This window comes from Mirounga angustirostris, unplaced genomic scaffold (assembly GCF_029215605.1).
Source record: "Mirounga angustirostris isolate CCGP_5_RB_7025 unplaced genomic scaffold, mMirAng1.0.hap1 SCAF_1, whole genome shotgun sequence".
In the NCBI taxonomy this organism is placed as follows: domain Eukaryota; kingdom Metazoa; phylum Chordata; class Mammalia; order Carnivora; family Phocidae; genus Mirounga; species Mirounga angustirostris.
In genome coordinates this window covers 141,861,955-141,889,335 of record NW_026991709.1, presented here as the reverse complement: position 1 = coordinate 141,889,335, position 27,381 = coordinate 141,861,955, and the positions used below count along the sequence as shown (strand labels likewise).

Sequence of the window (27,381 nt, the reverse complement as noted above, 5' to 3'; positions counted from 1 at the left end):
GGGCGCCTGGGTGGCTCAGTCGTTAAGCGTCTGCCTTCGGCTCAGGTCATGGTCCCAGAGTCCTGGGATGGAGCCCCGCATTGGGCTCCCTTCTCGGCGGGAAGCCTGCTTCTCCCTCTCCCTCTCCCTCTCCCTCTCCCTCTTCCCCTGCTTGTGATCCCTCTCTCGCTGTGTCTCTGTCAAATAAATACATAAAATCTTTAAAAAAAAAAAAAAGTTTCTTTGTACAATTGATTAATAAAACCTGCCTTCCTGGGGCACCTGGGAGGCTCCTATCAGTTAAGCCTCTGACTTTTTTTTTTTTTTTGAGATTTTATTTATTTGTTTGACAGAGAGAGACACAGCGAGAGAGGGAACACAAGCAGGGGGAGTGAGAGAGGGAGAAGCAGGCTTCCTGCAGAGCAGGGAGCTGGATGCGGGGCTCGAGAGACCTGAGCCGAAGGCAGACACTTAATGACTGAGCCACCCAGGTGCCCCAAGCCTGTGAATCTTGGTTTCGACTCAGTTCGTGATTTCAGGGTCGTGAGATCAAGCCCCATGTCAGGCTCCCCTGTCAGCGTCAATGGGGAATCTGCTTGAGATTCTCTCCCTCTCCCTCCCCCACCCCATCACCCACTACCGCTCTTGCATTCTCTCTCTCTCTCAAATAAATAAATAAACTTTAAAAAAAAAATCCACCTTCCCTAACAGGGTGAGGGGAGCTCATTGGAAGCATTTTTGTTTTTCAGCTTAAAATTATTTATTTTTTCTTTTCAAAAGGGACTCATTACAATGGAAGCATATTTTGCCTTTTTTTCTTCTCCCAGAGACTCAGCAAGTTTATGTTTAGGAGGCTTCACTCACATAGATAACAGACAAATCTGGTAATTTATGTCAGTCTTAGCATTTAGAACAGCACCAATAGTAAACCAAAACCTTTCCTTCTTGTGTGCCTTTTATAACAATGATGCCACTTTCCCCCCACCCCTTATCATCTTTAAATTCTTCTCATGTATCAGATTCCTTATTTAAAAGAAGTTTAATCTCACCCCAGTGGTCATAACCAAATTGTGCAAGATGTCATGTGACCCACTAAAGTCTTTGAAAATAGTTTTATTTCTATAAGGTAATATTTTCTGATGATTTTAAAATTTATTGATGATTTTAAAATTAAATGGTATAGGGCACTTGATCAATTTTAATGTTAATTTTTAAAAATTATCAAGGGATTTTTAAAAAATCAAACATACAAAACCAAGAACTGTCAGAGTTAGGACTGAGCAGCAGGAGATCCTGCCTGGAGTTCCAAGGAGGTCTTAGAAAATCCAAGCTTCCCAGCACAGAAGATGTGGACTAAGCTGGATGGGTGGCTGAATCTATTTCCCAAAACATCTGTTTTGGATACTCAGAATTAAGTAGTTTCAAGCCATGCATTATTGAGATGAGACAAGGGACTATCAGAAAACAGGAAAGGGGGGGTGCCTGGGTGGCTCAGTCAGTTAAGCATCTGCCTTTGGCTCAGGGCATGATGCCAGGGTCCTGGGATGGAGTCCCACATGGGGCTCCTTGCTTGGTGGGGAGTCTGCTTCTCCCTCTCCTTCTGCCCCTCCCCCAGCTTGTTCTCTCTCTCTCTGTTAAGTAAATAAATAAAATCTTAAAGAAAGAAAGAGAAAGGAAGGAAGGAAGGAAGGAAGGAAGGAAGGAAGAAAGAAAGAAAGAAAGAAAGAAAGAAAGAAAGAAAGAAAGAAAGAAAGAAAGAAAGAAAGAAAGAAAGAAAGAAAGAAAGAAAGAAAGAGAAAGAAAGAAAGAAAGAAAGAAAACAGGAAAGGAGACCATCATGGCTAGGAATCAAATAAAGGGCATGAAATGTGCCAGAGGAAACTCCAGCTCTTCAAACCATGTGAGACAAATAAAGGTGAGAAGAGAGAAACAGAACAGTATTCTCATTTTTATATGGAAAACATTGTCTTTGGGGAGAAAACCACGTGAAACAAACATGGTGATCTTAGGCCTCATTAGAAATGCCAACTGTGGGCAAACTTATAATGCTTTCTAGTCTTGGTCTACTAAAGCAAGGATGTCAACAGCAACGTATGGAGAAAAGTTGAAATTTCCAGGCAGACACAAATGTCTCCATGTACCTGAGGGGCTCTCAATAATTTGAATCTTGAGTCCCAAGGTCTTAAAAAAAGGTGCCATCCAAATACTGCAAATTAGAAGTCTGTAAGCCTTCTCTAATGATCCAAATTAAAATTGATTTCTTTCCTAATATAGCTTCTATCTCTTAAGTGATTTATAAAGGATAAACTTGTGTTAAACAGCTTTATGTGTATTATCTCATTAACTTTTCACAATGACCTCAGGAAGTAGCTTATTATTTTCCTACTTTACAGAGAGGAAAGGCAGAAAGAGCCTATCTCCTTGAGAATGCTGATCCACAGCACCACCAAACTTGGAAATATCTGTTGTTCTAGTTACCATTGCTGAGTAAGAAACTATCCCAGGTTTAGTGATAACACCACAACCATTTCCTAGGCTCACGGTTCTGAGGGTCAGGAATTTGGAGCGAATACAGTGGGAACAGTTTGTTTCTATTCACCCATGTCCCAGGCATTAACTGGGGAGACACACATATCTTGAAGTAACTCAAGCAGCTAGAGAGTGGAGTCATCTGGAGGCTTCTTCACTCACAAATCAGGCATGTGGGCTGAGAAGACTCGAAAGCTGGGCTCTGCTGAAACTATTGACCAGAGCACCTGCACGAGGCCTCTCCACTCCACATGGTTGGCTTTCCTCGCCACACATCGGCTGGGTTCAGAAAGGGAGTGTCCTGACAGCAGTCAGAAACTGAGCTTTTCAAGAGAGCCAGAGAGAAGCTACATGACCTTTTCTGACCTTGATCCGGAAGTCATGCAGCATCACTTCCACCAGACAGTATGGGGTTGAAGTGAGTCCCAAAGGCTAGGCAGTCTGAAGAGGAGGGTGGAAGAATGGCAAAGTCACACTGCAGAAAAGCATGGGTCGAATGGGTGGTGTTATTGTGGCCATACTGGCAAATGTAAATGGGCACCTCTACACTTAGACTTTTTATTAAGACGGTTAATATTCATCTATCTTTTTGAAGCCCCTGTTAGTAGTTAGATATTATGTTTTCTGCAGCAAAAGAAACCCAAGTGATAATGTTCCTAACCCCAGCTTCAATAATGGTAATGTTATTATCTGCTTTGTATATTTAGTCTTGTAGGAGAGATTGTGTGTATGTATATGTGTGTGTGTGTGGTGGGGTGGAGGGGGGTGATAGCCTTAGAATTGATAGAATCTGAAAGAGATACAGATGTACAGAGACATATAATCTCTCAGCCTTTGGAGAATCTAGGCAAGAACTGGAGCAGCCAGAGTTCTGAGCTGTGAGCAGCTTCTTTCAGTGTGAGCAGTCTCCACGGTACAAAAAAACAAAGTTTGGAAAAAAATTACCATTGTGTAGTGGTCTTCAAACTCTGTTCACATGTTCCTAGAATAATTTTGAAAAATTACATACCCTCTTTCCCATTTCTAGGTTATCTAAAAATTTGGTTATGAGTTCAAATAATTGCAAAGGATGTAAGTTCCAGACCAGGATACACTATTCTTCTGCCTTAGCACACAGATCTATGTACAGCTGGGAAAGCCTGGAAGCCCCATGGTTTATGGTGCCTGATTAATCATTACATGAGGCGTCTCCTTTGTTGGTGCCCCTCTGGGAAGTTTTCACACCCTGAGGCAATAGACCAAAGTAAGATTTATGTGCAAGGAATATGATTTCTTTTGTAAGAGGCTGTGGTAAGGAAACCATATATTTTCTAATCCTGAACATTTTTTTGACAATAAAAAGGGACACTATTAACTACTCTAAGAAATAAACATTAACCAAGAAAACCGGGATATATGGTGACCCTAGCTATTAGAACCCTAGGAAGCAAATCAGTTTACAAAAGAGAATTCCTGGAAGCTGAAGATCTGGTCATTATTTCACTGAAAACTGCCCATTTTCAGTACTCCTTGAAACATTTTCCATAGCCCCAAAAAGTTTGTATAGCTCTATTATTAAGCTAGCGTCCAGCCAACCAGTTGCCAAAGTACTGAAACATCACCATGCATGTTAGTAAATAGAGTAACAATAATTGGAATAGCCAATCAAAATAATCAATAATCTAAATCCCAGCATTTGTGTTTCACTTCAGAAACCACAAGCAGGCAAACTGTGATTCCAAGGCATCCTTGTGGAATGGATATTGGACACAGAGCTTGGGAATCTGTTACGGGGGACTTGCTATTTATTTCCAAAGTTGGTGGGTAGCATTGAAGCATAAATATCCTTATATAGCAGAAATGAGACTTGCCACTTCTTCAAATATCTTCTTCAAGCTTCCAAAAGAAATGCCTGTCCTTCCCCATGGGGGAGAAGTAGGGTCTGCGTTTAGGAAGCAGATAGTAAGGTGACTGGGTGCCATGGATACACAGTTGTCATGGACATAGACAGCAAATGCCTTCATTGTGGGATAATGTCCCCTCTGATAGGTTTTTGAGACCTTGTTTTATTTGACAGCTTAACTCCTGAAGGAAGGCAGCTGGCCCTGTGCTTTATAAACAAGTTTCCTGAGAGGGAATCTCCCAGAAACCTATTCAAGGATGAACACCGAGAGTCCTCTAGCAAGATGGTGCTGTGTCTCCACCCTGTCTTGCACCAAGCTGCACACTCTTCCTCCTCTACCTGACTGCTCTCTTTTTGAAAGAGAGACAGGGTCTAGAAGCTTCCACTACCTCCAGGCAGCATCAACCTCTGAGCACACTCCTATTACTTTTTTATGCTTTCTCTTCTTTTCTTCAGCTCTTTCTTCTTTGTCTCCATTAGTAACTGGGCTCTCCCTGGTCACTGCCTCGTGGTTGGCACAGTGGTCTCCTAATTAGCCTCAATGGGGCCACAAAAGCATAGTGTGCTTCCTCATCAGAGAAAAAGAAAACAATATACAGGCTCCTGGCCTCAATAGTGAAGACCAGATCATTGCCATCTACTTTTCATCTTTCCCCACTTCCCCCCCTCCCTCTCTGCATCTCCCTGGTATCACCCAAATGATAACATCATTTCAGGTGAGAAGAAAAAGTACAAGTGAGGAGCAGACACAGGGAGAGTAAAGAGCTAGTACAAAGGGCAGCCCAATGAATCCCTTTCTTTTATGATTAATGTGATTGCTTAATGGTTATCAATTCATAGGAAGTTGTGGGCGATGTGATGTAATTCCCCACACCAAGTCAGGAAGCAAACAGAATTATCATTTAATAATAATGCTGATGAAAGTATTGAATGGAAGATCAAAACCAGCACACCAGTCAATATAATATTTGGAAATTATTAGAATGATTTTATGAATGAAATGTATTATAAATAATATGCATAGGTAAGAAATTTACATGATATATCATTAACTGCCTTAGACAATAAAAAGAGTATGGTCTATTCAATATTTGACTTCTATTATCAGTTATATGACTGCACTACTTGAATATTTTCAACATTACATTTTACCATTTTATATCCAACGTTAAAGAAACCATCCTAGATGCCTGGACATGGTTTCTTCATTTGCATGGTTTCTTCATTTACTAGTGCAGGGGATTAAACATTAGTAGAGTTTTAATAACCTTGTATTCACATTTTCTTTTAACATATGTATTGCAGTGATTATCAAGGGGATAGTTATCACCTCATTTTAGAAGGAGAAAAACAGTGGGTTTCAGAAAAATCACACGTTAGTGAATGTGAATAATTCTGAATTGCCATAGGGTACCCATTTCAGTCCTCTGTCACTCAAAGAACCCCTCTCACATTATCTCTCTCAGTGAGAAGTCTCATCCATTTCAGGAAGCTCTAAATGATTACCTAATGGCTCAGAAGATAGCCGTTACTCACTGGATATTATGATTGCGGTAGGCTGAATAATAAATAATCCACCCAGATGTCCACAACCTAATCCCAGGAACCTATGAGTGTTCCTTTATATGGCAAAAGGAACTTTGCAGATGTCATCAAGTTAAGGATCTTCAGATGTGGAAATTATCCTGGATTTTGTGGGTGGGCCCTTAAATGTAACCACAAGTGTCCTTATAAGAGAGAGGCAGAGAGAGAGGTGACTACAGAGAAGACAGTGTGAAGCTAGAGCAGAAATAGAGTTGAAGATGCTTTGCTGCTGGCCTTGAAAATGAAAAAAGGGCCCATGAGCCAAAGTATGCAAGGAAAGTAGCTCTAGAAGCTATAAAAGGCAAGAAACAGACTCTCCACTGGACGCTCCTTCGACACCTTGATCTCAGCTCAGTGAAACCCATTTCAGACTTCCAACCTCAAGAACTGCAAAAGAGCAAATGTGTATTGTTTTAAGCTGACAAGTCTGTGGTCATTTGTTATAGCAGCCACAGGAAACTAATACACTGATGTACAACAGAACTCAGAAAATCCTTCCTTGGTCAGGAAGAAGCAGAACACTTCTGAAATTCTATTAGCTGCTGACTTCAAGTTAACCAACCAGACACTCGTGCGGTATCAGGATTCCTTAGTAGCAAGGGAATGGAAGAGAAGTGGAGCTACGTGAGTCACATCTACTAACTACACAAACATCACATTGGCTGACACACTTTAACCCCAGGAAATCAGCTAGAGACCGGGAAATCTTCAATCAAACTAGTCACTCAGAGCAAAGGGCCAGAATTCACCAGGCAAGCTGAGCATTTATAGCTTCATTAAAGGCTACTAAATTATATGACTCAAGAAAATCACTGGCAATTTATTCGGACAAGAAATGTTTCTGTGGTTTTTACCACAAAACCTCAGTGGATCTTACACTGTATGACTACGGAATCTACTCTCACTTTTTGGAGGCCAAAATATCTTTCTAGTTCTTTGGCTTGCAATATGGACCTAAGTAAAAATTATGAGGTAGTCAGCATTTCTGGATGTTGTCAATATAAGCTGTCAGTGACCCTGTACAGAACCTCTGGTTCATTTTCAGATGATACAACTCCTTTTTCAAGATGGTAGAAGAGCTGGGGCACCTGGGTAGCTCAGTCAGTTAAGCAGCTGCCTTCAGCTCAGTTCATGATCTCAGGGTCCTGGGATCAAGCCCCGCATCAGGCTTCCTGCTCAGCGGGGAGTCTGCTTCTCCCTCTCCCTCTGCCTGCCGCTCCCCTTTCTTGTGCTCTCTGCTCTCTCTCTCGCTGACAAATAAATTAACTAATTAAATCTTAAAAAAAAAGATGGTAGAAGAGCTAAATGGTCCCTGTTCTTGGAGTCAAGAATTTAATGCCATCTGATCAGGCATGGGAAGAAAATCTGAAAGAAAAGTTTAAATACTGGAATAATGGAAGAATGTCAAGTAGGCCTTAACATAGATCCTTAGAGTATCTTCAAATCAGAAGTACAACACGCACAACAAATTTTTTTAAAGAATTTTCTACTTTCCACACTTGACTCACTTTACTCACAGTGGTGTGACAAAAGAAAGTATCAGTTTCTGGATTTTATTTTATTTTTTTTAAGATTTTATATATTTATTTGAGAGAGAGAAAGAGAGAGAGTGAGAGAAGGAGAGAGAGAGCACGAGCTGGGTGAGAGGCTGAGGGAGAAGCAGACTCCCCAATGAGCAGGGAGCCAGACACCTGGCTCAATCCCAGGACTCCAGGATCATGACCTGAGCCGAAGGCAGACACTTAACTGACTGAGCCACCCAGGCGCCCCTCAGTTTCTGGATTTTAAAGCACAGAAACTAGGTAGACATGCTGCAATGATCCCAGTGGTTTCTAAGACGGGGCCACACCTATTCTTCATTCATTAGTCCCCCCAGAACTAAAATGGAGTATTTTATACATACAAGTACTTCTCTGAAGAGTAACATGTACATTTAAATTAAATGATTGCAAGGAGTTCTATCAGGGGTATAATCACTGTCCTCAGCATATAAATAAAGATACGGGACTCAATGGCAAGGAACAATAAACTACAGTGGATGAGAATACTGGTTGGAGGCTAAACAGCCAACGTTTGACTCTCAGGTCTGACTACTAGCTGTGTAACTCTGGGCAAGATTCTCAATTTTTCTGGGCTTCACTTCACTAATCTTTGAAATGATGATAATAGTACTTACTACCTAGGGCTATTTTGAACATATATACCTATGTAATACCTATAAAGGTGCTCAGTGCAGAACTTAGAAAATATTCAGTATTCAATAAATATCAACTACCTTTACATGACCTTGAGGCCAATAAGAATACGATTTGAAGTATTTCATCAAATTATAATTTGTCATAATCTGGCTTGACAAATAATGACTGAAGGGAAAAGATAATGAGACATTTTAAATATGGAACTGGTTACTGAAGGAAATTTTACTGCCAAACACATGCAACTTGTTTTTTATTATGAAAACAAGTTGCATATATTTTGAACATCAAATGGATCAAAGGATATACAAGAAAAAGTTAATCTTCCTCTTACTGCAGAACTTTGCTTGCATTCTACAGAAGTAACCACAGATATATGCATGCACGTGCATGTGCATTTGTGTGTGTGTGTGTGTGTGTGTAAAATACTATCCTAATTTGACTCCCAGATTTCCTTCTTGTTCCTCCACCAGAACTTTTTCACCCAGTAGCCTGAGTGAATCCTAAAACAATTAAATCATGTCATATAATTTTCCTTGCTTAAAATACTCCAATAGCCCATTGTATTTAAATAAAATAAAAACTCCTTACTCTGGATTACAAAGTGCTACATACTTGGGTCCCAGTCTTTCTTTCTAACCTTATCTCCCTCTGTTTGCTTCCAACTAAGCTCCAGAAACACTGGCTTTCCCTCTGTGTCTATGATGAACATTTGGGCTCATTCCCACCTCACGACCTTCACACTCTCTCCTCTACCTGGAACGCTCTTCATCTTGAACTATACATAGTTATGTCTCTTTTTTATTCAGATCTCAGATAAAACCTGTCCTCCCAATTCAGGACATGGCTGACTCTACAACTCAAGTAGTCACTCGTTATTCTTTATCATTTCAACCTATTTTGAGTCTTTGTGTAACATCTAACACCACTCTATATTTTTATTTGTTTGCTTATTTTTATTTATTCATATGTTTAGTTTAGGTAATTGCTAGCTTCTCTCTTTCTTAGAATGGAAGCTCCATGACAGCAAGACTTGGGCCTGTTCACTCCTGGGCCTCTTTGCCTAGAAGGATGCTGAAAAATAATATGCGTTTAATAATGTTTCATACATTTTTGTTGACAGTTAATGAGGGCTATTTAGGTTCCTTTTCCAAGTAATTTCAAAAATCTGGCTACATTGTCCTAGCACAACCATCTTTGTACATGTCCAATCAAGTGCCAAAAGTTTAATTATTGATTCAAAGGTATATGCAATTTAAATTTTGATTGTTATTTCCAAATCACCTTTTAACAAAGTTATGCCAATTTACATTTTGAGTGGGTTCCTTGAATCTTCTTTTAAGTGACTTTATGACATGATATTTGAGATATGTTCTCTCAATTAAGAAGCTCAGGACATTTTATAATTTTATAACTTTGAAATGCAAACAGGATAGCCCAAGTGCAGATGTCCATAGAGGACCTTTGGAATAGCTAGAGAACCCGCATCTATAGTTATTGACAATTAGACGAGTTACTATGAGAAGCATGCATTACTCCCTTTCAAAAGTCTCTCATTACCCAAGAGTCTTACGTCTGAATTTTTAGCAGTAAACAGAGGTTTACTAATCAACATGCATCATAATCTTTTCCAAGTATACAAGTATAATTTATGATAACAAGAATCTTAGTTTATGAGGATTGGATGGAGACATAGAAAACCATAATGGCAGAAACAGGTCCTTATTCTAAAAGGTTCTCAAATTCTATGAGTTCATTCCTCCCCACCCAAGGCTTGTTTATCTTACCCTTTGAGTCATCTATACCAACAAGCTCAGATTCTGTGTAGTACTAACTGGAAAATACCCTACTGATGCATGTATATCTGTATGTTCACATTTGTTTAAACTACATCAACAAGGCCATTGAGAGAAGTGGGGACACACATTTATACACATACATTAAACTACATCAACAAGGCCATTGACTCCTCCCTGACATTTTGAAAGACACCCTCTCCCAGTACAAAATCAACCAACTAAAGCCATAAGCAACAGCCAGAAGGGAGCCAGAAAACAAAACCATAGACATACAGACATTCAGCCTCCACACGAACACCATCCCAAAAATTCTGCCGACCTACTTTGCGCAGAAATATCTTTAAATGAAACATCAATTTTCAGCAAAGATCATCCAAACACCTGTCATTTAAGCACATAAGATGTTCTCTATAGCTCATCTCTTATACTCAACTGCAGCATATTCTCTCCTTAGAAGAGTTAGATCATCGGAAAAAATTGCCCAGTTAATTGAGAGATACCAACTCGGGGTTCAGAAGGTACCTGCATCAAGTATCCAATTGACTACATACAGAAAAATGGGGGTACTCACAGCAGGGTGTCCAGTACAGTAGGTGTAGCTGGCGTGGGACTGATAGTGCAAGCTTGCTCTTGGAAAGGAGTATGTAGTCCAGGCTGGTTGGCCGCTGTTCCACTGAGAGCCGAAGCCAGGGCTCATGGTCACTCGTGACTTACTTGTCTGATAGGCTCTCACTGTGGAGCTAGACTATCAAGAAGAAAGAAATGCAATGTAAAGACAGCTCTGCATAAAACCCAAGTCAGCTATATTCAGCAGCAGGCACTCTCTTGTAGGACTGTGCCACAAGTCGCAGCCGGTTAAGGCAAATGGCTGATTCCTTAACAGGACGCATTAAATATTGTTCTGACTGGGATAAAAGTATTTTCTCATTGTGAGAATTTTAACTGGATCACAAAGCACAAAGGCTCATTGAAATGGATCCTACTGAAAAGAATTTTTTTTTTCCCCAGATTCCATGGATCTTACTGAAAAGTTTTTTTTTTTTTTTTTTTTTTTCCCAGTTGTGACATGCAACTCCATCCTTCAGAAATGAGATAGGTTTTAGTGGTGACAGCCGTGGTGATACTGTTGATTACATAAATGCTCTTTCAGCACAGCATTTACCTTAGAAATTCACCGTCAGTCTCATCCGAAAGCAGTAAACAAAAATCTTAGTTTACGAGGATTGGACTGAGACACAGATTAGTCCCTGACTCAAATGGTCCTCAAATTCCATGAATCTATTGCTCTCCTATGGAAGGCATCAGCAGAAATCTGGACAAATTCCAACATGTCACCATTCCACTACCTAAAGGCAGCAAAATGATGAAGGATTTGAAATCATCACCTACCCCCAACCCGCCAGACCAATGTAATTAAAAATAGAGAAATAGGAAAATATCTATTAACTTGCCAAATGTTAAATATACGTGGTTGTTCATAATTGTATATAGGGTAAAATGAACTGAAAACAAAACTCACTTGTATCTTCTGTCTTTCTTTGTCCTCAGATGGCCATGGCATATAAGGCATATAATAGTTTCTTTTCAGAGAACACTTTCTATCATCAAATTGCAATAGCTACTTACCCAAGTAGTACAGTAACTTCCACAATAAATTCTATTTATAAATCCATGGGCACATGCCAACTCAATCACTGGGAAAATGTGCTAATCTCATTCATTATATTCAGGAAACCTAGTGGGGAAAAACTTCTATCTGAGATTGTGTTTCCCATTAGGCTGGATTTTGATACCATTAGATACTTAGAGGAATGACTTTTCTGAAGACAAGTTTGGGCATCTTGGAGTAACTGAAAGAAAGCAAGGGCCTCAGCAATTGGAAGGTACTAGGCAGGGCTATTTCTCTCACAATATCCTCAAGATATTTGGAAAGGGAAAAGAAAATTTAAACCAGTGATTCACAGGGAAAAATTTTAAAATATTTAAACCCAAAACTAGAGAACATAGCCTTGTTGAGGTAGACAAGTTTTTTTGACCATCTGTCTCTACTCTCATCCCCACGTTACGTACCCCCATGTGTACGTTAATAGTTCAATGAGATGTGCAGGTACAGCAATGCAAAGGATATCGGAGGACAAACCTGTGTTGGAGAAGCAATAGTGGACTTTTATAAAATTAGGATTTTTGTGGGGCACCTGGGTGGCTCAGTCGGTTAAGCATCTGCCTGTGGCTCAGGTCATGATCCCGGGGTCCTGGGATAGAGCCCCATGTCGGGCTCCCTGCTCAGTGGGGGAGTCGGCTTCTCCCTTTTCCTCTGCCCCTCCCCTGCTCGTGCTTTCTCTCTCTCTCAAATAAGTAAATAAAATCTAAAAAAAATTAGGATATTTGTGCATGGTCCTAAGTATGGAAGCTCTGTATTTATATTTAAAAAACATGTTATATGTATGATATATGCTATCACTTCAAAGACTAAACTAGTCCACCCACAAAACTACCATTGGCCCTGAAAGTATCTTGGTTTTCCACTCTGCATCTATAGTCATTAACATTAATCTCTCTCGCTAGTTCAGTAGATTCTATGGGTAGCTCCTTCAAGACTAAATGTGGTTAGTTCCTTTATCTGTTTTCACATGTAGATCAGCTCCAGGACCTTAAAATTCTTGGAAATTGTGTATTCACAAGTAAGTGTGTAAATACCCTTGTCTCTTGGTTTAATTTACATTTCCACACAGCATCAGTCTCTCCTCAATGATTTTATTCATGGTGGTCTTCCTCCTGCAAATTCTTTTCAGTCCCTCCTTTACAAAACTCACATTTAAGTTACACTTCATACTTGGTCCCATTCCCCATTGCCTCTAGCTTACTGCCCTTGCCTTCCTACTCTCACACAGCCCTCCCAGTGTGGCTCAAGCACTTCAGCAATATGATTGCATTGTTTTGTATTGTAAGGGCTATATGTAAATTTCAGCTCCCCAACCTGGCTGAGAGTCTAATGAGGTCAAGACCGAGTATTGCGTTTTTTGCAGCTCAAGGAGTCTTTATCTTTGTTGCCCTTGGAAGGCTCTGAAAATGTTTATCTCCTTATCACTGCAATCATCTTTCCCTCTGACTCCTTGACCCTTCGGACTGTACCTTCCTGTCTCACCTGCTTCCTTATCTTTCTATTTGCTCTCCTCAAATGAGGTCTTTTGCCAGGCTTAATTTTCAGTTCTGTGCTATTCATTCTCTTAACTTTCCTCTTTCGTGATCTTATTCACGGTCACAGCTTTAAGTATTACTTCTAAGAAGATGACTCTCCGATGTAATTTAATAGTATGTACTCTTTCCTAAATTCCAGTCCCAAATCTTAAAATATCTGCTGGATATGGATGTATAACTATCAATCACCACAAATGGAACCAAAGTTTAACTTACTGTGTATAAAATTAAGTGAGTGTAATGTTTTACTGTAAAATTTCAACTCCCCACAATTTATTTCTGTTAATATTATGGCATTATTTTGAAACCAACTGCTTTGACCCTTTAGAATGCTTGTGACTCATTTATTTGTCCTCCAACCTGTTATCTGGTGCCACAAAATTCTACTGACTCTCTTCAGTAGGTCTTGAACTGATGCTGTCCTTTCTATTCCCATTACGAGTACCCAGTTCTAGGATTTTACCAGTTTATATCCAAGTCACTAAAACTACATCAACAACCTTCTACCTTAAGCCTTAATTCACCCTCCACAATGAGATTAGATTAGTTTTCCTAGAAACCTGCTTTTATGGTGTTACTCCCTGATGAAAAGTGTCCAGTGGTTCTCCATTCCCTCTGAGACAAAATCCAAAATTCCTAGTCTCATTGAACATTCTTTCTAATTTTACCTTAACCAATAACACAAGGCTTATTTTTTATTCCTTTCTATATCATCTCAAACTCCAGAGAAATTGTTACTCTGAACAAGATTTGTGTCTGTCACACCTTTCTACTTCCTAGAATGTCCTCCCCTGCTCTCAGTTCAGTTGACCCTACCAGACTCTACCTTTTCTGGAAAACCTATTTCAACCCTCAGCCACCAACCCAAAGGGACTTTTGCTTCTACTAGGCACTGACATTACAGATTTTCTGCCATGTTCGTTTGGCTCTTTCATTTGTGTGGTACCCAGAAAATCAATATAATGACTTGTTCAGTAGAACTCATCAAATCCCCTAATTAGTCTGCCACACAACAATCCATATGTCTCAACATACATCTTTGGGAATAGGTGTCTCAGTTGTGTTTCTTCAGAAAGAGATCACAATGTAAGAACTTGAGTATAAGTAGTTCATTTTGGTAGTGATTCTAGAGAAAATCAGTAGGAGATTAGGAAATGTGACAAAGAAAGGATGAGACAATCCATCTGCATCACAGAATAAGTTATTACTATGGAGAATCACTTCCACTGAGAGACTCTGGGAGACAGTGTAGAACATGTTTCCAAGTTACCTTATCGGAAGTGCAAGGAAACTGGGGTATTTAACTTGATTCCCATTCATCATTGGCTGAGGGCTGCTCCTGGGAGCATTATTCCCTGGCACAGGCATAAGCTGGCCTACCCCACACATAGTCCAAAAGAAAGTTCTCATGTAGAGAGTCCCATGAGATTGTTAAAATGCTCTGAGAAAGTAAGTGCCAAGAAAGTATGGGCAGAGCATCGATAGCATCAATGTTAGGTGGATGATTCCCTGAACTTTTTTTTTTTTAAGATTTTATTTATTTATTTGAGAGAGAGTGAGAGAGTGAGAACACAAACAGGTGGAGGGGCAGAGGCAGAGGGAGAGGGACAAGCAGCCTCCCCGCTGAGCAGGGAGACTGATGTTGGGCTCGATCCCAGGACCCCAGGATGATGACCTGACCTTAACTGACTGAGCCACCCAGGCACCCTTCCTGAAATTCTTTATATCTGTCATAGAACCCCAGACACCTGAATTTTCCTTTGGCATGATTAAGAGCAAGGGCTCAAAAATATTTGTCAAATTGCCTTGACTACACTACGATTAAGGACCTGAAAGGACAATGCACAAAAGAAAATATTGGAATGGCCAGTAAGCACAGTGAAGAGGTGCTCAAAACCAGTAGTCATCAGGAAAATATAAAATAAAGCTACAATAAGATACCAGTTTATATCCAGGCAAGTGGCTAAAACTAAAACCATTGACAACTTAAATGTTGGTGAGGTTATTGAGGACCTAGAAACCTCATACATTGTCAGGGTAAAACAGTATGGCCGCTGCTTGGTTGTTTCTTATCAAATTAAGCCTATTTCTACTTATGATCCTGCAATTCTATCCCTATTTACCCAGAAGAAAATAGATTTACACAAAAATATTGTATAAGAATGTGCATAGCCGCCTTATTCATAATAGTCCCAACCTAGAACTTATTCAAATATCTATCAAGAAGTTGGGGTGCCTGGGTGGCTCAGTCGGTTAAGCGTCTGCCTCCAGCTCAGGTCATGATCTCAGGGTCCTGGGATCGAGCCCCACGTTGGGCTTCCTGCTCAGTGGGGAGTCTGCTTCTCCCTCTCCCTCTGCACCCTCCCTCTCTCTCAAATGAATAAATAAAATCTTAAAAAAAAAATGTCTATCAAGAGGAGAATGGTTAAAAAAAAAGTGCATTCAGGGGGGCGGAGCAAGATGGCGGAGGAGTAGGAGACCTGGATTTCGTCTCCTCTCATGAATTCAGCTGGATAGGGATCAAACCATTCTGAACACCTACAAACCCAACAGGAGATCGAAGAAAAGAAGAGCAACAACTCTCTCATCAGAAAAGCGACCACTTTCTGGAAGGTAGGACGTGCGGAGAAGTGAATCCGAGGCGATATCCGGGAGGCTAGACGGCGGGGTAGGGGCCTCCGTCGGCCGCTTCTGGCAAGTGATAGAGCCGCGGAGCACAAAATCGGAACTTTTAAAAGTCTGCTCCGCCGAGGGACGTCACTCTGGTGGCTAAGCGGGGGGTGGAACCCTCCGGGACAGTGTGGTCTCAGGACCCTCGGGGTCACAGAAGGACCGGGGGTGCCTGAGGGCGGCAGAGCTCCCAGAGATCGGAATGGGGAAGCCGGCTGCAGAAGCGGAGCCCAGGCGCGGGCTCTCAGCTCGGGGTGGCCCTAAACCGTGATCCGCGGCACAGTCGGGCCCCTGCTCCTCCAGCAGGGACCCAACAAGCGGCAGATCCGGGGAGACTCACCTTCCTCCCCCGGGAGGAGCCGCGCGGGAGCGCACCGCCCGGATCTGCTGGGTTTGGAGACTCCACACGGGGTCGGGTGCCAGACACAGAAACGCGCGGTCACAGGCCGGGCGAGCACGGGGTGCGGCCGGAGACCGGGGAGACGGGAGTGACTGACGGCTTTTCTCTGGGGGCTCACTGAGGAGCGGGGCCCCGAGTTCTCGGCTCCTCCAGGGCAGAGATTGGGAGGCCGCCATTTTCACTCTCCGCCTCCAAAGCTGTACAGAAAGCTCGCAGGGAACAAAAGCCCTGGAGGGCAAACCCGAGCAGATGACTTAGCCGGGAGGGGGCAAGGGCGGGGCAATTCCGCCTCCGGCAGAGACATTTGGGAACCACGGCAACAGGCCCCTCCCCCAGAAGATCAGCGAGAACAGCCGGCCAAGACCAAGTTTACCGATCAATGAGAACGGCAGAACTCCAGCGCTAGGGGAATACTGCACATAGAATTCACGGCTTTTTTACCATGATTCTTTAGTTTTTTAAAGTTAATTTTTTTTTAACTGTCTTTTTTGTCTTTTTATTTCTTTTTGAATTTTTCTTTTTCCCTTTTTCAACCAACATCTTATCAATCCCTTCTTTAAAAAAAACATTTTTATTTTTCATTTTTAGAGTCCTATTCTATCCCTTCATATTAGTTACCTGTATTTTTGTCATATATATATAAGTTGTTCTCTCTTTAAAATTTTGAGATAGTTTCTTCTAACAGATTAAAATATACCCTAAATCTCTAGTATATGGTTTTTTCTACTGCCCTGCCTGATCACATTCTCTCCCTTTTTTTTTCTTTTTTCTTTTTTTAAATCCTCTTCTTTCTTTTTTCAAACAACTTCTTATCAATTCCTTTTATAAAATTTTTTATAATTTCCATCTTTACAGTCATATTCCATCCCTTCCTCATATCAACACTTATTTTTGTACATATATAAGTTTTTCTTTCTTTAAAATTTTGGGAGGCACTTTCTTCTAAAAGACCAAAATACACCCCAAATCTAGTGTGTGGCACTGATCTATATACCAGCCTGATCATATTTGATCCCATTCTGGTTTTGTTGTTGTTGTTGTTGTTTTGTTTTGTTTGAATCATATGATCCTCTCAATAGATGCAGAAAAAGCATTTGACAAAGTACAGCATCCTTTCTTGATCAAAACTCTTCAGAGTATAGGCATAGAGGGTACATACCTCAATATCATAAAAGCCATCTATGAAAAACCTACAGCGAATATCATTCTCAATGGGGAAAAACTGAGAGCTTTCCCCCTAAGGTCAGGAACGCCGCAGGGATGTCCACTATCACCACTGCTATTCAACATAGTATTGGAAGTCCTAGCCACAGCAATCAGACAACAAAAAGAAATAAAAGGCATCCAAATCAGCAAAGAAGAAGTCAAACTCTCACTCTTTGCAGATGATATGATACTTTATGTGGAAAACCCCAAAGACTCCATCCCAAAACTGCTAGAACTCATACAGGAATTCAGTAAAGTGGCAGGATATAAAATCAATGCACAGAAGTCAGTGGCATTCCTCTACACCAACAACAAGACAGAAGAAAGAGAAATTAAGGAGTTGATCCCATTTACAATTACACCCAAAACCATAAGATACCTAGGAATAAATCTAACCAAAGAGACAAAGGATCTGTACTCAGAAAACTATAAAATACTCATGAAAGAAACTGAGGAAGACACAAAGAAATGGAAAAACGTTCCATGCTCATGGACTGGAAGAACAAATATTGTGAAGATGTCAATGCTACCTAGAGCAATCTACATATTTAATGCAATCCCCATCAAAATACCATCCACTTTTTTCAAAGAAATGGAACAAATAATCCTAAAATTTGTATGGAACCAGAAAAGACCCCGCATAGCCAGAGGAATGTTGAAAAAGAAAAGCAAAGCCAGCAGCATCACAATTCCGGACTTCCAGCTCTATTACAAAGCTGTCATCATCAAGACAGTATGGTACTGGCACAAAAACAGACACATAGATCAATGGAACAGAATAGAGAGCCCAGAAATGGACCCTCAACTCTACGGTCAACTCATCTTTGACAAAGCAGGAAAGAATGTCCAATGGAACAAAGACGGTCTCTTCAACAAATGGTGTTGGGAAAATTGGATAGCCACATGCAGAAGAATGAAACTAGACCATTCCCTTATACCACACACAAAAATAGACTCCAAATGGTTGAAAGACCTCAGTGTGAGACAGGAGTCCATCAAAATCCTAAAGGAGAACACAGGCAGCAACCTCTTTGACCTCAGCGGGAGCAACTTCTTCCTAGAAACATCGCCAAAGGCAAGGGAAGCAAGGGCAAAAATGAACTATTGGGACTTCATCAAGATAAAAAGTTTTTGCAAAGCAAAGAAAACAGTCAACAAAACCAAAAGACAACTGACAGAATGGAAGAAGATATTTGCAAATGACATATCAGGCTAGTATCCAAAATCTATAAAGAACTCATCAAACTCAACACCCAAAGAACAAAGAATCCAATCAAGAAATGGGCAGAAGACATGAACAGACATTTTTCCAAAGAAGACATCCCAATGGCCAACTGACACATGAAAAAGTGCTCAATATCGCTCGGCATCAGGGAAATCCAAATCAAAACCTCCATGAGATACCACCTCACACCAGTCAGAATGGCTAAAATTAACAAGTCAGGAAACGACAGATGTTGGCAGGGATGCAGAGAAAGGGGAACCCTCCTACACTGTTGGTGGGAATGCAAGCTGGTGCAGCCACTCTGGAAAACAGTATGGAGGTTCCTCAAAAAGTTGAAAATAGAGCTACCATATGATCTAGCAATTGCACTACTGGGTATTTACCCCAAAGATACAAAAGTAGGGATCCGAAAGGATACGTGCACCCCGATGTTTATAGCAGCAATGTCCACAATAGCCAAACTGTGGAAAGAGCCAAGATGTCCATCGACAGATGAATGGATAAAGAAGAGTGGTATATATATACAATGGAATATTATGCAGCCATCAAAGGAATGAGATCTTGCCATCTGCAACAACGTAGATGGAACTGGAGGGTATTATGTTGAGTGAAATAAGTCAAACAGAGAAAGACATGTATCATATGATCTCACTGATATGAGGAATTCTTAATTGCAGGAAACAAACTGAGGGTTGCTGGAGTGGGGGGTGGGGTGGGAGGGATGGGGTGACTGGGTGATAGACACTGGGGAGGGTATGTGCTCTGGTAAGCGCTGTGAATTGTGCAAGACTGTTGAATCTCAGATCTGTACCTCTGAAACAAATAATGCAATATATGTTAAGAAAAAAAAAAAGAAGCAGGTAGCAGGAGGAGAAGAATGAAGGGGGGGAAATTGGAGGGGGAGACGAACCATGAGAGACGATGGACTCTGAAAAACAAACTGAGGGTTCTAGAGGGGAGGGGGGTGGGAGGATGGGTTAGCCTGGTGGTGGGTATTGAGGAGGGCACATTCTGCATGGAGCACTGGGTGTTATGCACAAACAATGAATCATGGAACACTTCATCTAAAACTAATGATGTAATGTATGGGGATTAACATAAGAAAAAAAAAAAGTGCATTCATATAATGGGATATTACTCAGCAATAAAATAGAACAAATTTCTGACATACACAACTACATGGATGAGTCTCAAGATAATGCCAAATAAAAAAAGACCAGGAATAGAAGACTAAGATATGTGTGATTTCATTTACATTAAGTTCAAGGTGAGGAAAACGTAGAACAATAGAAATCAGAAAATGGTTGCTGGGGGTGGGGATGAAGGAGAATTAATTAGAAAGGGGAATGAGGTCATTTTCTGGGGTAATGGAAATGCAAGCCATCTTATTTTGGGTGGTCATTACATTAATGCATACATTTGCCAGAACTCATCAGAGTGAACACTCAAGATCTGTGCATTTTATGTCTTACTTGTATTTCAATCAAAGTGAAATATGCTGTGGCTGCAAAAGGCTGATTCTGAATTCTCCATGGATGTAGAGGATAGAAATGTCTCATAAACTGAAGTCCAATGATCTAAAAGTCCTAATTTTCTAGACCCCCATAATTGGCTAGTCTGAGTTCTGCTATCTTTTCCCTTCTTGGTCTACCCTCTGAGAGCAATGCCAGGGAGCATCCAACGGCCAAAAGGCAAGCAGCCAGAGAGAAGAGCAAAGAGTCTGGATAAAGAGCCTCTGAATAACCAAGAGCTGGCAGCATCATCTGGTGTCTGCCAACAGATCAAGGGTCAGAGCTGTTGAAGCAAGAAAAAATGGAGCGCAGCACAAAAGAAGGGCCCTCTTACATGCTTCCAGAAATTACAAAGCTCCAGGGAACAGCTGCTGTACGCTCTACTCAGTCAGCACTAGCAAACAAAAGAAAGATAAAGGGAGGGGCAGAAGGAAGTTGCCCAAGAAAAAAATGCAATAGGGAGGAAGAGAATATCACTAAGCCTTCCAGACACAATTGAATGTGTTCTACAAGGGGATACTAAGAGGTAGCATTAACATGCAACTTACTACTTCTCAGACACTGTTCTAAACGTTTTATGTGTACACTGTGATAACTCATGTATTGCTCATAACAATACTGTAAGGTAGTTACTGTTCTTATCTGCATTTATAGGCAAGGAACCTGATGCAGAAAAAAAAATGAGATAATTTAAAAATGTAAGGATATAGAACTACTAAGCAGTTGACCACTCTAAGGCAAGGACTGGTTTGGTGTTTTTTGTTTTCTTTTCTTTTGTTTTGGGGAGGGGGTTAATTACAAAAATCAGGAGGAAAGGAACAGTGAGACTGGCTCAGAAAATGAGGATAAACTATCAGTGTATGCTATCGGGATCTATGCTATAAAGCAACAATCAGTGAAGTCTCCTGAGACATCTGAGAAGTGTTCAAAATGCCACCCAGAATTGTCCACGGAAAGTCAACGATCCAAAAGAGCACACAATGGTTGTGAGATGCAGGCATGAGCACCATTCACTATTATGGAATAATATCACCTTTCCCTGATGGTAATATCATTATCACATGGTAATGCTCTCAAGTTAACTCAAGTGCAATGATCAGTGATGATACAATAGTGAACTCAAACCGCCCACATATGCCTCCTTTAAAAGTTTCTTAGTCTCCATAAGTAAATGTCCTCCTCAGCAGGAAGAAATTACAAGGTAACTCTAGAAACACAGTCAATAAATTTAAACTGAAATTTCTTTAAGTATATTCCAGTGGTAACCTAAAAATCCTGCTGTAGTCGTCTTAGGGAGAATTTACATTCTTTATAATAAATACTTTTGAAATATATAGAATGTACTTGTATGTACTAATAGAGCAGAGCCCTATAATAATTGTAGTAGACGTGTTTCACTAGTTCAGCAGCCCAGCCAGTCTTCCCACAGCTCCTGCAGAACACAGCATACGCCTATATAAACATGGTTATTCCCAGTGAAACCCCTCCCCCCTCCTGCCCAACCTGAGTCTGGTTGAACCAGGTAGTCACCAGATCCACCCTGGGCCAATCAGATAACTTCGCCTGGAAATATGGAATTGTCATTCGATGACTCATAAATTTCCACTGGGCACTTGAATGAGGAAGTGATGTAAAGGTAGAAATGGGGTTTGGTTGTATGAATGTAGAAACCAACAAAGCCTTTCTGAGGGCTAGTGAGGGGCGGGAAGAGGAGAAAAACAACCTATGGATAACAACAGAGACAAGAGAGGTAAGAGATACTCTTGCTTCAAGGAAATGAAAGGAACATTTCAGTTCTGGATGACTTTTACAGTTTTTGGCTCCAGTCTCTTGCAACATTTGGCTGTACTCCCGATCCCGAGTTCCATAACATATTACTGTATCCAGATATTAAATCCTTCTTTCCTGCTTAGTAGATCTTGAGTAGAAATTGCAATTAAATGACCACTGGCTGTGCAAAGTGAAAGGAACAGATGTGCAGAAAGAAGCAGGGTTGAGACCATGTGACCCAGATGGAGCGAGAAACCAAGGGCTTTCTGGTTCCCACAAGGCCTGTAACATGTTTCATGGGAATCCTGTGAACTATTCCGGTGATTCCCCCATTTGCCTTCACTCCAGTGGTTTGCCCTTCCTAACAACCAAATGGTTGCTTTTGGGACATTGGTATTCTCTCTCTTCATCCGTGTACCTTCATTTTCACCTGTAAAATGTAGTATTTATTGTTCTTCTCCTTTGGCTTTTTAAATCAGCATTTCCAGCTGACATGAGGGATTTGGTGACCCTTCACTGAAGATTTTAAGATTTTATTATTTATTTATTTATTTGAGACAGAGAGAATGAGAGAGAGAGCATATGAGAGGGGGGAGGGTCAGAGGGAGAAGCAGACTCCCTGCCGAGCAGGGAGCCCGATGCGGGACTCGATCCCGGGACTCCAGGATCATGACCTGAGCCGAAGGCAGTCGCTCAACCAACTGAGCCACCCAGGCGCCCTTCACTGAAGATTTTAAAGTTGTTTCCATTCTAAAGCAAGCATGATGTAAGTAAAGATAAAAGTCGTGAACCAAACATTACACCTAAAATGACATTTTGGGTCAACCAGTGAGCAGAAAACATGACAAAGTATGCATGATAGATGGTAATCAGCAGATGGCTAAAAATTCAGAACTATAACATCTATCTAGCTTCAACTCCTAAAACAGTCTTATAAACGGGATCCACACCTATATTTTTTGTGTCATTCTTTTTTCCCAGTTGTTCATTTTATTTTTAGTATCACATTACCAACATTGTAATAAGGGAGAATTAGTAAATATTTATATACACATATACATATATGTGCATACATACACACATACACACGAATATAGCCACACACATGCATAAATTTCTTAAGGACCCACAATGAACTTTTTTAGTTAGCAAATGTCAACATGAAGTTCACAGAGAGGCTAAATGACTTCCTGTGTGTGTTTATTTCCCTGTACTGCCCCTGAGGAAGTCTAAAAAGAACAGCTTCTACCCAAGGGCTCTCAGAGTTTCAATAGGTTTTTCAAAGTTCCCTCCCCACCCCGTGCCCCAAGCAAAGGATTCCCGCTGTGAGGTTTCTAAAGATTTCACTTATAACCGGCGAAAACAGAGCCTGAATGGACAGTAAAACCCACACCAAGCCTCTCTCTGCACCCTGTGTGGGACAAGTGGTTACTTTGTTCATTTACAAAGGCTGGGAGAGCGAGGGAGAGAGAGACAAACTGCCCCTATGGTATAAGAAACTTCTTTCAAATAAATCCTTTTAAATGGATCTAAATCATGACCCTCAAAAGGAAGGAGGCTGCACAAGGAAAAGGGGAGCGACTTCTAAGTTCTCACACCCCAGTGCCCCCGGAGGAACAGAAAAAAAGTTTTCTCTTCTCTGACGTATTATCTTTTGTAACATTCCTCAAAGATGAGTCTCTTGCTTGGTCTCCACAGATTTGCTTCTCTGAGGAAAATGAGGCCTTTTTGTTATTATTGTCGCTTCCCTGACATGGGGACTGTCTTGATTTTTCCAACATCACTTCTTTCATGACTTGTAAATATAAAGGAGCTGAGTGATTTGCTTTGCTTATCAGAGGCCCTTTTAATAAAATGATCATAAAACATGGTGCTTTCTGGCACTTCATGCTATTGTTATTGTCTAGCTTCAAAACTTCAAAGGGTGGAATGTGATAGAACATTCTGTATGCTCTGCAGACACATCTGAGGGCTCTTGCCAGCCACCCTGGTGGGATCCCAGCCCCAAATGAAGACTATCCCTAGACCAGCAGGTCATACCAGGTAACTCCTCCACTCACTCGTATCTGATGGGACCAGGTAGTCACCAGCCCATCCTGACTAATCAGATGCTCTCTAAACACTGGGAACTGCCACATAGTAACTAATAAACCCCTGTTAGGCTAGATGAAGAAAAAGCTCTGACCACTACGAAGCACAAATTAAAAGAATGACTGAGAGTACTTTGGAGATTGGAAAGAGGGTTTCTGGCATGAATGTAAATGGAGAGGAAATTTCACATTCTCTCAGCTGCTCTCACGCGCTAATCCGGGAAAGGAATCAGGTAAGTCAAAGTCAGGTGCTCTTTTCTCCTAGCTTTTTCACTTTGGTAAATTCCCATACCCTTAGGATACTGGTATGACTCTATAGTTCTTGCTAAGAGGAGCGATTGCTAGTAAAATGATTACACTTTTTTTTCTTTCTTCCCCATATCACCTCAACTTTTATGTCCACCCCCGCCACACACCCCCACCCCCCACCTGATGGAATGGTCACAGGACCCGGAACTGCAGGTCTAAGTGCTGGAGACAGGATTGGTTCCTAAGCAAGCAACTGTCACTACGTTTTTAAACACTTATGTCAGAATTTCTCAGAGCCTGACGGAGCAGGATGTGCCTTTGTCCCCACCCAGGTTACCTGGGGCTAACAGTGAATGTAGGCGTATTGGCTGGTGGTGACAAATAGCCCTCTAGTTCTGCACCTGTGCCACCCTCTCTGAACGGGAGTGGACAGCTGCCGGACGAGCTGTCGGACTGGCGTCGCGGCCTGCAACCTGGACCTAGCACAGTGGCCGAACTTAATGTGCCTCCCTAAGGTGGAAGAGTTCTGGTAAAAATGCACAGTAGAAGGAATAGCAGCTACAGTAAAAGAATGAATAAATGGTTATGCAAAGAGGGAAACCCACTATTACATTAACACCCTGAAAGAGGCTGAGAGCAAGAGATGGTTATTGTCTCAGCTCAGTTTTAACAGATGCCTGACTGGGTGAAGACAGGTGTTTGCTGAGACTGCGGCTACTTTTTGGAACCTGACAAGATCAAATGGAAGCCTGCAACCTTGAGTGGCCTTGCCCAGGGAGACATTCTTCATATAATGTGATGATGAACTGGACTAATTATGAATGGCTAAATGGGATTCTAACACCATGCCAGTATCTTTTAAGTTTATGTCATTTTGCTCTGAGGGGGTCTGTGGCCAGAGATTAGGGCTGGGATATGAAATAATGGAAAATCTATACACTGGTTTCTGTCCTTGGTTCCTGGCCCAGAGCTCATAAAGTCTTTGTAATTTCATAAATGTTAAGAGTGCTAAGAGCATCTTTTGTTCTAATATTTGGTCTTTGACCCTGGTTCCTAGGACACGACTCCTAAATCCCTGGGGATTTCCTCGGTGATGGCTGGATCTTTTGTTCTAAGGAGGCAACTCTTGGAGGGCCTCTGGATGGGAGCTGGTCACCAGAAAGACCAAGCCATGATTCGAAGTTTGGAACTTTCGGCCCCAACCCCATTCTCCAGAGAGGGGAATGGGTGGAAATGGAGTTAATGAGTGTCGTGCCAGTGTGGTGAAGCCTCCATAAAATCCTGAAAGTGAGGAGTTCGAGTGATGGAGCTTCAGGCTGGTGACCACATGGGGGTGTTGGCTGGCCAGAGCATAGCAGTTCGGCAACCCCTCCCACATACGCTGCCCTACACGTCTGCCATCTGCATGTTCATCTGTAATCCTTTATCATATCATTTTATATTTAAAAAATTGGTAATGTAGTGAGTAAACCGTTTTCCTGAGATGCTCTAGCAAATCAGTCAAACCTGAGGAGAGGGGTATGAGAACCTCTGATCAGAAGCACAGGTGATAGCCCTACACTTGCAACTGGCATCTCAAGGATGTGTGTATGGTGCAGGGGTGCGGGCGGCATCTGGTGGGATCTGATGCTATGTCCAGGAAGACAGTGTCAGAACTGAGTTAAATTGGGGACACCCAGCTCGTGGCACAGATTTGCTTGGTTTGGGAAAAACCTCCACACATTTGGTGACCAGAAGTATCAGAAGTAATGTGTTTTGTGTGAGGAGTAAAGGAAACTCCCAGGACAAGTATGTTTTTCCCACTCACCCTTCCTGTGCCTCAGTTTCCTCTTCTGTGATGTGGGACTGATAATAGAAGCTACCTCATAAGATTGGCATTGAGACTAAATAAATTAATAAAACACTCAGTGGAGTGTCTCGTATTCATTAGATGTTACTACTGATTATTATTGAATTAAAATGCTACTACTTTTTATTTTTAACACAATACAAACACATAACTTTAGGAACTAGAATTTATGAAAGCCTTCTTTCCTTCCCTCTCTTCCTTTTTCCTTCCCTTTTCCCTTCTTTCCTCCCTCCCTCCTTTCCTTCTAGCCTTGCTCTCTTTCCTCCTAAATGAAAAGAAAAAAAAAATCAACCTAGTGAAGGCTCATTTCTTTATATCTGAATAATTGATTCTAATACGTATTTTTCTTTTCCACACTAAAAGTCACTTTACAGCTAATTCCTGGCTCAGTGCACATTCAATGAGCCCAACCACACCGTTGCTTCTGCCTGAGTGTGTTGGAAGTTAAAGTCACATAGAACATCCCTGGGGGACAGTCCCACAGCCCCAGAGTGACTGAGACTGGAATGGGCTGATGCCCCAAAATGAAATTAGCCTATAAAAATGACAATAAGATAAATGGAAAACGATTCTTACAAGTCTTTTAATGGCTTAACATCAAGAGGTAAGCTAGTTCATCTGTTTTAAGAGAAATTTCAATGCTAGACCATGAGTGATGGTAGGGCAGGAGTTAATAATCTTCTTATCTCTACCATGTCTAGCACCCTGCAGATGTTCCACATGAATCACCCATCCATTCACTCATTAAACACTTATTTAATTAAGGCCTACAATGGGCCAAGTATTGTGTAAAGGCTGGGACTACAACTATGAGAAAGAAATTAATAGAGATGAATAATTAGCAAGGGAGACAAACATTTGCATAAACACATAAATAGCGATATAATTGTTTTAATGGGGAAGTATGTAGTAAAATGGGAATATACAGCAGGGGGCCCTACCATAATGTGGCAGCAGAGGAGGAAGTTGCAAGCAAGCTGTGTATACTGCTGGGTATAAACTGTAAGGAGTGGTATTTAGAACAGTATCTGAAAGAGGAGCGCCTGGGTGGCTCAGCCCACTGAGCGTCTGGCTCTTGGTTTGGGCTCAGGCCATGATCTCAGGGTCCTGGGATGGAGCCCGGTGTGGGAGTGTGGGGCTCTGTGTTCAGCAGGAAGTCTGCTTGAGAGTTCTCTCCCTCTGCCCCTCCCCCAACTGAGGCATGCCCACACTCTCTCTCTCTCTCTCTCTCTCAAATAAATATAT

General features: G+C 41.4%; 1 protein-coding gene across 1 annotated transcript in view; it reads right to left on the bottom strand.

The window, feature by feature from the left end:
- Nucleotides 1–27,381, bottom strand: part of LOC123862956 (RNA-binding motif, single-stranded-interacting protein 3) — a 1,542,535-nt gene that overhangs the window by 823,837 nt on the left and 691,317 nt on the right. Inside the window, exon 13 of the mRNA XM_064588878.1 lies at nt 10,540–10,713. Within this exon, the coding sequence (XP_064444948.1) occupies nt 10,540–10,713 (174 nt within the window). The remainder of the gene's footprint in view (nt 1–10,539; nt 10,714–27,381) is intronic.